Source organism: Galdieria sulphuraria (assembly GCF_000341285.1).
Source record: "Galdieria sulphuraria unplaced genomic scaffold scaf_21, whole genome shotgun sequence".
Classification (NCBI taxonomy): Eukaryota; Rhodophyta; class Bangiophyceae; order Galdieriales; family Galdieriaceae; genus Galdieria; species Galdieria sulphuraria.
Genome location: NW_005178454.1, coordinates 174,062 through 185,391, shown reverse-complemented (window position 1 = coordinate 185,391; position 11,330 = coordinate 174,062). Strand labels below are relative to the sequence as shown.

The window sequence follows — 11,330 nt, the reverse complement described above, 5'->3', positions numbered from 1 at the left end:
TATTATCGAGTTTCTGCAGATGATGATGCTCTCCAAAAACCATTCTATTTATTTTCTAAGTTTATTTTATCCTTTGCAAACGTTAAAAGAAGAGAGTTTTTATTATCTGTCGTCATCGTTCTGCTTTCTTGATGGATAACTAGAAACATTTGCAAAGGCTGAGATATAATGATTTGTTTTCGTAGCTTTTTGGAAATGATGCTATCAGTTTAATAAGGTCTGAGTTTTCGAGGAAATATTACTCCAAGATCTGAAAGAGAGATTGAAACCAGAAAAGACGTCATTTTGTGGAAGAGATGTTTTATATCGTAAAAGGAAGATATGCAGAACGAAAAGAAGAATTATCTAATATTTCTGCATTGTTGGAGGATTCTCCAGAGAGATAAAATGGTTGAAATATGTCGCCATTTTCCTGCATGAAAAATCAAGTCAAAATGCATTTCAAAGTATGGCAAAAACCTAAGAGCAGCCCTTCAAAAATAAAAACAAGTCACTAGCTCAAAAAGAATTAAATACAAGCTTCACCGACAAATAATTCTCTTCTGGAATGAAATTCTCCAAACTAACAAAATTACTGAAGGATAAAGGATAACAAGATATCCAAAAAAGAAAACTTTACAAATCGATGAAAGGAAGAGAGCGTTGTTGGAACGCATCAATACTACAGTGAAAGCCAAATAGGTACAGAGAGAATAAAGACTCAATCAATATAATAGAAAAGTCCAAACTCGTTTGAAAAATAGCATGACTCTGACTCTTTGTCGCTCTGCTCCGCTATTGTTTGTGCTACGAAGTTTTTGAAATTGCTTAATTGTCATTGCGTTACTGAAATATAATTTACAGTTTCTTGTACAGAAGCACCTTGAAAGCAATAAGTAATTGAAATTTGACAGCTTAAAGTAGTATCGAAGTACCGAAATCTCGAAGATCCCAACTTTTTTACTAGCACTGATACGAATAAAGTGTTAGACACCATCGAAGTCATGTAAAGCATAATAAGCATGGCAGAAGACATGTATTTAAAGCTCTTAGAAAGCGCACTACAAGATTTCGACCAAGAATAAATAAAGGGATCCATTGAATATGAATAAATCGGAAAATACTGGAGTCAAACCTAATAATCAGTAAAGTATCATTCGAAAAGCTTGCAGCTGGGTGATTCTATTTGATCCATTCTCCTTCAATGTCACCAATATGCCTTGGAGGTAACGATTGAGGCTGGATAAACTGTAACCACAAAAGAAGGCAAAGAGCAGTGAGTGTCTCTCAAGAACGGATGCTTACCACCTACTTGTCTATATAATGAATGATTCATTTTCGGTCACGACAAACTTTTTTGATTTCAACAAATATTCATCAAAAGCTTCGAATTCTCTTCTTCATAGAGGAATTGTCAAACACGCATATAACAACGTGCACTTGAGGCACAATATATCGGCTTATGATAATACAAGTTAACTTTTCAGTTTGTTACAACTAGAATGGGTTCATAAAAGCAAACTGTGATACTGCTTCCAGGGTATAAAAAGTAAAAATATTGAACACTTTTTGGAACAATCCTTAAAGGGAACGCAAAATATGCAACTTCACTTGTCACTTGTAACAATGCGATCAGAAGCAACTTTCCAGCGAACCCTTGGTTCGTCTCTTTCCTCTTAAAGAAATCACCTCTTCTTGTGGCTCAAAATTCTGTAAGAGTTGCTTCCCACAATATGGACAACTCTAATACGATTGTCTAAAAAATCATTCAAAGTTGAAGTTTGCTGTTACCACTTTTTTGAATAACATTAACATTGCTTTCATTAAAAAATGGGATGAGGAGCAAAGTCGACTTGTTTAATTCAATATAAGTTTACTTACGAAATGACAATTCTAGAAACTTGAACACTTGAGCTCGATTGGATGATGGAAATTGAACTCATTGCTACTGGACGCCTTGTAAGCCTTGTCCACATGTACGACTCATTTTTCTAGAAAGCAATGCATATCTATAGCCTACTCTCTATATTCAAATGTTATATACAACAATATTGTATTTTAAATATCCTTTAATACGCTCCTACTCATAAAGAGAAAAGAAGGCATTAGTTGAATCTTCGCACAAGGCTTTTTTCCTTTGCTAGAATGAGCGTCTCATCTCAAGACTTGGAAATGAACATCTTCTCTAAAGAAAAGGTAAACAGATAGCACTCGAGTTTTCCAAAAATTCTCAATTCTATCGCCGATTCTGCGTCGAAAAGGGTCCATTGCTTGATGTTTGAAAGGTAGCATCATACAGCCAACTTGTTCTGCGGCGTACAATTGAAACAACTCGGCAAGAGTTATTTTCAACCAGAGTTATGAATACAAGCGTAAGAGAGAAAATATTCTTTCTATTGGAAAAAGCATTCCTTCATTAGGCTCAAACCATAAACCCATTGTTTGAAATTTGAATTGATTCCTTCATAGCTCAGGAATCTTTCAGCTAAAAAACATGAAAGTTTTTTCAACAAACAGACTGCTTTTATATCTCTCACTCTTTGTTCTCAACATTAACTTCTTCAAAATGCTGAACTATCTGGTCACTTGAATTATCCTTCTCTTCATTCATCAATGACCTAATATCCATATCATCCTGCTCCAAAAGCTTGCCTTTGTATTCAGGAATACCCAATATAGAAACCACTAAAGCAATAAATGCAATACCTCCATTAATGAAAAATACAACTCGAGCACCTAAAATGTCACTATGACTGCCATGATTGACTGCTCTCTGAATAGGTTCAAATATTTGAGTTCCAACTACAGCACCTGTTCTTCCAAAAGCAGCAGATATACCATGACAAGTACCACGAAGGACGGTAGGAAATACTTCAGATGGAATCATATAAGTTGTGCACTCTCCAAATATACTAAAGAAGAAATAAATTCCATAAGTAATGATGAATGCGGCAGGCACTGATTTCAAATAAGGCAAAACACCCCCAATAACGATACTTATACAACCCATCATAAACAATCCAAAGATTTGCCAAGTTTTTCTACCAAACTTATCCACAGCAAATAGAGAGACATAATACCCTGGCAATCCTATCGCAACCAATGCTAATAACAATTCTGCCTTTTTTAAGATAGTTGCATTGGGCACTACGTTTCCAATAATGAGTGAAGAAAAGAGACTATTGGTATAGAATACAACATCAAATAGGAACCATACGGAACAAGTTGCAACCAATCTCCATCCAAAACGTTTGAAAACAACTCGATAAGGATGCTTTTCAAAAGTTCTATAGTTGTTCTTTGTAAATTGATTGGGATCCAACATCTTCCATCGATATATTAAGATGATGAGGGAAGGTAAAACAGGAAGTGCCAGAGTCACTCTCCAAATCACCTCCAGAGAAGATTTAGTCCAATGAGTTCCACCATCTGCTCTAAGCGTTATGCCCATTAGAGCCACAACAATACTTGTAGCAACTAAATTGCCGATTCCTTGCATAGACAACACAAAAAGCACTATCCTTCCTCTTTTCTTTGGAGATACTTCTTCACTCGTTTCTGAAGAAGTAGCAGCAGTACAAGGCCACTCTCCTCCAACGCCAAAGCCTAGAAAACCTCGACAAATCACTAAAGACCAAAGAGTACCATAAGCAGATCCGTTCAATCCAAAAGTGGCACAGGAACATAAAATACATCCCAAGAGAAGGATGGAGGCAGTTACAAGGAGACATCTTTTTCGACCAATAAAGTCACTACAAATCCCGAAGAAAGCTTGACCCAAAATAGCTCCAACTAAGATAGTATTGGTCACACGAGTACGAAGTCCAGAAGTATACAACGATCCATACTCAGCGTCTAATACAAGATTCAGTGAATTGAAAACAAAGATATCATAGGAAGCTATAAAGAAAGAGAGTGCGGATGTTGCAATATTCCACTTGGCAGCACTGCTCATCATGATCAATGTAAAATAGCAAAAAAAATAATCGATGCATCAACTCAACGTGTAAAGGGATAAACATTTTAGATTGGTTGGATATCTTTCTGGAATTCTAAATCCGCCTATCGACGGGTTTGAATGGACGTTGTTTTCTAGAACAATTGCTTTTGAGGGGACTGCAGCTTTGGAGAATGGATAATACCTTTTCCTTGAGACGTATTCGAAACTGGAAATTGAAACATCTTGCAAGCCATTCTTATTAAACAGAGTAATAAATATTGCGGAACAAACCTGCATGGCTTTCTAATGGGTAGATTTTCGTACCCTTTCGTATTTCACTTAAGCTCAAGTTATATGAAAAGTTTTCTACCTTGATTCGACCATGGCTAAAACAGAGAGTTTATAGTGAAGAATCTTGGAACAGATCCATGAGTTACTTCATTATTCTGCAACGAGGAAACAAAGCAACTGTATGCTATAGAATATTTCCAATGGAAAAATGGTATATAAAGTCCGGTTGTATTAAGCTCCATGGTTCTAACAAATATAAAAGATTCTGTTGAGAAAGTAACTAATAAAATTTTCTGACCCGTAGTAATATATGTTTCCATAAATGACAGTGCAGAGGATCACTTCTCCTTTTACTGTGTTTTTGTCACTTTTTAATCACTGAATCAAAGAAGCTTCTACCTGAAGAGCCTTGTAAGGAGCCTTGAAACATGTAGATCAACGAAAAAAAAGATTTATTGCTCTTGATCGGATTGAGTACTTTCATCTGTCCTTTAAATACGTGAAATGACTAACGATAATCTTAAATAGTTCTCTCTTCTTATCAAGATTGCAGTAATCCAAGTCATCACAAAGACTGATTCGAAATATAGTGACAAGTTATCCTTCATTTGAGCTTCATAATAAGTCCTAAGAAAGTATGTTGAGTACTAGCTTTCCTTGGCCCTCGAAATATACGATTGGAGAGCTGACATACCAGCAGGGAATTTAGAGAACCAAGACACGTGGAATGAAGTTGAAGAGAACGCCTATTAGTAGCATCCGGAAAAGTCTTGGAAAAAGAAGACACTTTACGAGTGACTTTAAGACTCACAATGGACAGGGCAGTTGACAAAATCAGTTGATATCACAATGTTCAAGACTATTCGCTCTCGTTAATTTTTGGTAACGAGCCAGAGAACAATGAAGCAAAGAAAGCAATACATTTCCTCTAAACGTGGAAACTAGCATAACAACATCAGTCAATAAACTGGTAAAAATATCATCGACCTAAGGCAGTTGGGAACTCAACCAAAAGTACAGGTAGATTCAGCATCCTCAATCTTGCGTTAAAGAGCATTAAACTCCTTCGTTAATAAGAAAGTTCAAGTGAACCCGTGTGGTCGTAGATTTACTCTACTTTCCTTGATACCGTCCACTCAACACACGAATGCGAAGAAACATTCTAAACTTTTCCACACACCTTGGCAACAAATGTCAATGAGATTTTCGACTTGCTCAAGTACTGCTCGTGCTAACCTTGTAAAGATTAAAGCTTTAAAGCGAAATCAACCAGTGTAACTATGAGAGCACTTCTGTATACATATATATATATATATCCTTTTGGTTGAAGGTCTCGACAGGATAGAATAAAATTGGTCACCTTCAAAAATTTTGATGGAGAACCAACTTATAAACTGCATTTGTTCAAATAGCTATGATACCATATCACTGTGGTATTTAGAGTCCTGGAAACAACTCTGTTGGATTCAAATATAGCGATAGTACTGCTTCGTTCGTTCAAAACTATCTCAAAGACAGTCTAGTCCGATGGCTTATTGTGTTCTTTAGATGACTTGAGAAAGTTACTATTTTTATAATTTTACGGATCATTCACAAATATAAATTCAACTCATTGAACATAAAGTTGATTCTACAAAATATATACTTTGGAGATATGACATTTCTCTGTCTAAGAGGATGATAAAAAGCAAACATAGCGCCAACAATGATTTTTCATCTACTTGGCATTCAATCGACTTAGCAAAGTGAAAAGATTGTTGCAGACAGAAATTCGTTCGACATGTTCCGAAAGTACTTTTTATATTGTTACTTGATGAACGGTACTCTCGAAGACAACTGGATACCATATCAAGAATATCAAAAAGGCTACGTACCAAATCCCAACGACTATAGTCGCAATGATTCCAAGGATACTTGCTAACGAAATATCTGATAATGAACTTTGTAATGTGTAGTTTCCTTGAACACCAACAATCAAATACACATTGATGATGACAAGTCCAATTGCTATGCACCACATTAGCACAGAAACGTATCTAGGATTCCTAAATGTTCCCATAATTTTGGAAGATTGTGTAAATTTTAAAAGTGGAATGATTGCAAATGGAACTGTTGCAGAAAGAATAGAAGAAGATATCAATAATGCCAATCCTGAGCCCTGATTTCCTGCCAAGATGGCTATCATCAAAGCAGGAATGATTGTAACTAGTCTTGTCACGATATTGCGCAGCCATAGAGGCATTCTTATATTGAAGAACCCTTCGATAACAATTTGACCTGCAAAAGTTCCAGAAACCACTGCACTCTGTGAGGAAGCCAACAATGACAAACCAAACAGAATGCATCCAGCACCATTTTCAGGATAGGCTGTTCGAAGTAACTGACAAGTGTTTGACAAGCTAACATCGGAATAGGAAACTGTTATTTGACTATTATTATAGAATCCGACAGCGGCAAGGGAGATTGCAGCCAAATTTGCAACAAAAACCAGCAACATAGGAATTAGGAACTCAATGACATTATAAACATATGCTCTATGCAGAGCTTTCTTTGTGGATTCCACTTTCCTTGTTTGCACCATGGAAGATTGGAGAAATATAGACTGTGGCATAATACAACTTCCTATCTGTGATAATATCACCAAAGATGAGTCACTTGGGATGGAAGGAATAATCCATCCTCTCATCAATTCAACACCGTTTGTATTCACCATTGACCATTGAATAAAGAATGTGACACACATTGCTAAGATGATCAGAGTTACACATAATTCCAAGTATCTGACACTCCAATACTGAAGTGAAAGTACCAGTAATGCAGTAACAAAGGACAACAATACTCCTGCATAGAGAGGCAAGTGAAACAATATCTCACATGCAGTTGCAAAACCGATAACTTGAGTCAAATCATTGGCAATCATGGCAGCTTCCATCAGTATCCAGAGAGTGTAACTCACAAAGCGTGAATAGTTTTTGCGACATGATTGTGCCAAGTCCAATCGTGAATAGAGACCAAGTCTGATACTCAATATTTGAACCAATACTTCTACAACAGCAGACCACCAGATTATCCAAATAAGTTTGTACTGAAACCCTGCTCCTGCTTGAATATCTCCTTCATAGTTTCCTGCATCAATAAGACCAATGCACACCAACCAACCAGGACCTGCAAATTTCAGCAATCCAAGAAACCACAAACATATTTGTTTCCAAAATCTTCGAAACTTTCCAACAAAATTATTCTTTTCTTTATTATCCATGTATATTCCTTCCATGAACCTCATGTCTCTTGCAAGTTGGCATGCGCTATCATTCTCAACACTCACTTGACCAGGAGTCATAATTACTGTAGATTCTGCCGTCATTTCTGCATAAAAGACAATAGAGAATAAAATAGGATGAAGGCGCTTTTAAGACCATTTTCCAAATGACACGTGAATCGTTGCAGTATACCACGAGCATGTCAAGCGCCATTGGATGAAATGAACGATTATCGCTTTTACTAATGTTTAGCAGTGTGATATACTTATTAAGTCTAGAAGAGGAATTGGACTGGATTCTGGCTTACTAAGAAGATGTCTTGTTCCAAGTGAAGAAGAACTTAAAAACGAAGACATATGCTAGTTTGTGCATATCTATATCGTCAAGATCCTCTCGTGGAAGAGAAGAAACTAGTTCAATGCTAAACCAGATATGAACTAACCCTCAGCTATCACAATATTCTAGCTAAGCACAACTACGGACAGTGTTTGAAACAAACAACTTCAATAGACAGCCAAGCCCTGAATAGCAACCATTACAAGTTTGGAAGTATAACTGATTGTTTTATCATAAATTTCTTATTATTTACAATATTTGTCGAAGATTCCGAAAGCAGAAGAATCTCAAGTTGACTACAAGGCAATCTTCAGCTGCTCGCCAAAGAGTCTAAATATTGGATTTACCTTATCGTGCCTTTTTGTATATATCATTTACTTCTAACCTATGAGACAGAAAACTATCGCAATTGCTTTTGACAACTCCACAGTAACGACTGGAAATGATCCTCAAATTATTATTTATTTTCTTATTGGGCTTTTGTAGTTTGGGTTAGACATTGCGTCGTTTCCAGAAAAGGAAGGCTTATTTGGACGTTCCAATGGCTCTTCGGGTGGCGTGGAACTGTATACGAGAAACAGGAAAGAGCTATTTCCAGCAACTCGGTAGTGATTGGAATCCTTGTTCTATTCAACCAAGTTATGTGCCTGTCAGAGGTTTGAGAGGCTCAACGAAAGGCAACAGAAGAGACACGAATACAGGTCCCAAGGTTTGTTTCATGAAAGAGTCGTTGCCTCATTTTATTTACAACTTTCATCATAGTTTACGCAGGGGAGAAAGGTAGTAGTTTCCCAAATCTTGGTGCGACAAACAGGAACAAGATTTCTCCCAGGTTTTGGTATTGGAGTTGGTAGAGACTTTACTCTATATGCACTACATCCCGGAAGAATTATTTATGAAAAGATCCGAGATAAGAAAGGTCGAAAGAGAACAGTTGTTCATGTGATTACAGAGGAAGATTTTAGGTCTATGCAGCAGAAGAGACTGCAAAAGATAGTCGAAGATGCTAAAACTTTTGGTGGTATATTTGGGCCTATGGAGGAACAACAACAAGCCAAGTTGACCGAGTGAAATTCCTTTTCACATATCTTTTATTCTTTGGTCAGACTGCTTTTTTAGAAGCTTTGTTCATATGACAATTTTACAATAAATCAATCTGAATGAAATGTCAAGTTGTTTTTGTAAGAATATACAATGATAAGCAGTTCTCTTCGACTGTATGGAACGCTACCAAAGACTTTGGTAACTAATTTAGGTTATAGTTTTCTTAAAGTGAATACAACTAGTTATGAGAGTATTGCCTGGCGCTTTCCACGGAGAAGGACTTTCGGTGGAAGTTTCGTTTCCTCTGGATGTGGCAACATTCGTACAGCAAGATGTTTCAAGAGTGGAATACAACAACAAACTTCAAAGAACTATGGAGACCAGAATTATTTCGAAATTCTGGGTTGGTATGTGTCTATTTACAGTTGCTCACAGTTCCCTGACAGACAAAAGCAATATTTCCTTTGACATAGATGAGAAAGAGTTGGAGCGCAAGTTTCGTGCCATTTTGTCACAATGGCATCCGGACCTTCACGGCCAGTCTTCATCGCACTTACAGGAACAAGCGGCAGCTATGAGTGCAGCAGTAAACAGAGCATACGGTGTTTTGAAGAAACCACACTTAAGAGCAAAATATCTTTTGGAGATTAAAGGAGTGCCTCTATCAGAAGATGACGTGACTATGGAACCATCTTTTCTTATGCATATCTTGGAATTGCGCGAAAAAGTGGAAGAGGAATCGAATAAGATTCAGCTACAACAAATTAGGGAAACAGTAGCAAAAGAAACGGAAGTTTGTTTGCAAAACTTATCTTCAGCGTTTTACAACGAAAATTTGGAGGATGCCAGGAAGGAAACACAAAAACTGCAATATTATGAACGTATGCGAGAAGCTCTTGCAGAAAGATTAGATTAAGAATACCTATGCCGTATACATATAAGTTTATTCCTCGTCACTTTTGTACTCCATTCGGCTCGCCTTCACCTCCTCTAACGTACAATACGTTGTTGCATCTAGAGAAGAAATACTACTTAGGATTGACTTGGTTAAGTCCATCGTATTCCTACCTAATTAAAACGTCGCCGAGTTTCCCTGCCATTTTTCCGTTGATCCACTCCTCTGTTTGTGTGAGTTGCAAGTTCATATATGAATCTAGAGAAACTAATAAACCTCTATATTCAAGACCCCATTTGAGTTTTACAATAAGTGGTTTCCCAACAAGGTCGTGAAGAAACGGTTTAGGGTTGATAGGAAACTTTTGGGTTGTCGTTTGTGCCTAGTTAAATATGAGTCTTCATACGCAAAAACCAAAAAGGCCTTCAATACCATCAACAAAATGACTCAATTCTCTTCCCCCAAAACCAAAATACAACCAACATCGATTTATTAAATAATAAAGTTATTGTGTGTAATCAACTCGGTTAGATAACACAACTTGGAAATAAAATACAAAAAATCAAATTGTACGACTATTCTTTCTTCTTCGCATACCAAAATAACGTCTCGAACTGCGTTGTTCTTCAGAAGTAAACAACTCTGGTCTTCCCAGCTTTCTTCTTTCAGTTGATATTGTATCAACTGAACAGTCCACGACAGTATGACTATCCTCGTTCTTAATGGCTTGTTTCTTTTTCTTCCTCCTCCATAAACGCTTCCACGGTGAGCGTCCTTGTTCGTCCTGGTCAGCTCCTAGTGGTCTTTTTTCGATATATTCCAAAAAACGCTGGTATCTTTCCATCATTTCCTCTCTGTGGTAGAGTTCCAAGTTGTTGTGACCTCCATCAGAGATCCATAATGGGTCAACTGCCAAACGGCAACGTTTGTATAGATCCAGGCCGTTCGAAAACGGGACGACCTGATCTCTACAACCGTGAACGATAAGAACGGGACAGCGAACCAAACTTATCTTGTGAATATTCACAAACATATCGAAAGGAAGAGTCACATGCAGTCTCGGACGTACTACTCTTATGCAAGAACTAAGAGGACTCACCAAGATCAATCCTCTCACTGGTTTCAACCAAGCAATATGAATCGATGGAGCAGAGCCTAAACTCCTTCCAAATACTATAATTCTCTCTGGGGGAATTTTCCGCTCATTTACCAAGTGAAGATAAGCCGCCTCGACATTTGCGTAGCAAGCTTCCTCCGAAGGTTTCCCTGTTGCAAGTCCATAACCCGTATAGTCATACGCCAACGCGTTGACCTTTAGAACACTACAAAGATGGTTCAAGTAACTCACAGCGTTTCCTAGGTCTTCACCGTTCCCGTGAGAAAATAACAAGGTAAAGTGTGCGTTTGTTTGTTGAATGAAAGTGCACGGAAACAAAGAGTTTTGCTTTGTTTCTATCCAAGTTATAGGAAAGTCTTCATGAGTATATGAAGCAGGGACCGGAGGTCTAAAGACCAAGTGCGAGTAAAAGGCACCCATCTCGAAAAAAAACCATAAACAGAAATAGAAAGATTGCGCGTTTTAGAG

General features: G+C 37.4%; 7 protein-coding genes across 8 annotated transcripts; 2 read left to right on the top strand and 5 right to left on the bottom strand.

The window, feature by feature from the left end:
- Positions 1 to 1,836: 1,836 nt before the first annotated feature.
- On the bottom strand, positions 1,837 to 3,971 carry Gasu_28690 (MFS transporter, PHS family, inorganic phosphate transporter). Its single transcript, XM_005706338.1, has one exon. The coding sequence runs from the start codon at positions 3,935 to 3,937 to the stop codon at positions 2,513 to 2,515; it is 1,425 nt and encodes a 474-aa protein (XP_005706395.1). The 5' UTR covers positions 3,938 to 3,971; the 3' UTR covers positions 1,837 to 2,512.
- Positions 3,972 to 4,030: 59 nt separating this feature from the next.
- Gasu_28680 (uncharacterized protein) lies at positions 4,031 to 5,451 on the bottom strand. Its single transcript, XM_005706337.1, has 4 exons — positions 4,905 to 5,451; positions 4,610 to 4,837; positions 4,509 to 4,563; positions 4,031 to 4,456 (listed from the first exon to the last, which is right to left on the bottom strand). Exons 2-4 carry the CDS (start codon positions 4,692 to 4,694, stop codon positions 4,306 to 4,308), a joined length of 291 nt encoding a protein of 96 aa, XP_005706394.1. The 5' UTR covers positions 4,695 to 4,837; positions 4,905 to 5,451; the 3' UTR covers positions 4,031 to 4,305.
- A 439-nt stretch (positions 5,452 to 5,890) lies between these two features.
- On the bottom strand, positions 5,891 to 7,591 carry Gasu_28670 (metal ion (Mn2+-iron) transporter, Nramp family). Its single transcript, XM_005706336.1, has one exon. It carries the CDS (start codon positions 7,572 to 7,574, stop codon positions 6,009 to 6,011), a length of 1,566 nt encoding a protein of 521 aa, XP_005706393.1. The 5' UTR covers positions 7,575 to 7,591; the 3' UTR covers positions 5,891 to 6,008.
- Positions 7,592 to 8,191: 600 nt separating this feature from the next.
- Positions 8,192 to 8,972, top strand: Gasu_28660 (mitochondrial ribosomal protein L27 precursor). The gene is made up of 2 exons (XM_005706335.1): positions 8,192 to 8,515; positions 8,569 to 8,972. The coding sequence occupies exons 1-2, from the start codon at positions 8,348 to 8,350 to the stop codon at positions 8,875 to 8,877; spliced, it is 477 nt and encodes a 158-aa protein (XP_005706392.1). The 5' UTR covers positions 8,192 to 8,347; the 3' UTR covers positions 8,878 to 8,972.
- Positions 8,973 to 8,981: 9 nt separating this feature from the next.
- Gasu_28650 (molecular chaperone HscB) lies at positions 8,982 to 9,766 on the top strand. Its single transcript, XM_005706334.1, has 3 exons — positions 8,982 to 9,257; positions 9,304 to 9,643; positions 9,700 to 9,766. The coding sequence occupies exons 1-3, from the start codon at positions 9,001 to 9,003 to the stop codon at positions 9,727 to 9,729; spliced, it is 627 nt and encodes a 208-aa protein (XP_005706391.1). The 5' UTR covers positions 8,982 to 9,000; the 3' UTR covers positions 9,730 to 9,766.
- Gasu_28640 (small nuclear ribonucleoprotein F) lies at positions 9,121 to 10,211 on the bottom strand. Of its 2 annotated transcripts, none has more exons than XM_005706332.1 (3): positions 10,178 to 10,211; positions 9,919 to 10,127; positions 9,121 to 9,864 (listed from the first exon to the last, which is right to left on the bottom strand). In XM_005706332.1, exons 1-3 carry the CDS (start codon positions 10,178 to 10,180, stop codon positions 9,804 to 9,806), a joined length of 273 nt encoding a protein of 90 aa, XP_005706389.1. In that variant the 5' UTR covers positions 10,181 to 10,211; the 3' UTR covers positions 9,121 to 9,803. The 2 variants fall into 2 exon arrangements, with proteins under 2 accessions (XP_005706389.1, XP_005706390.1); XM_005706333.1 differs by having other exon boundaries at positions 9,778 to 9,864.
- Positions 10,212 to 10,218: 7 nt separating this feature from the next.
- Gasu_28630 (hydrolase) lies at positions 10,219 to 11,321 on the bottom strand. Its single transcript, XM_005706331.1, has one exon. The coding sequence runs from the start codon at positions 11,280 to 11,282 to the stop codon at positions 10,308 to 10,310; it is 975 nt and encodes a 324-aa protein (XP_005706388.1). The 5' UTR covers positions 11,283 to 11,321; the 3' UTR covers positions 10,219 to 10,307.
- Positions 11,322 to 11,330: the final 9 nt, after the last annotated feature.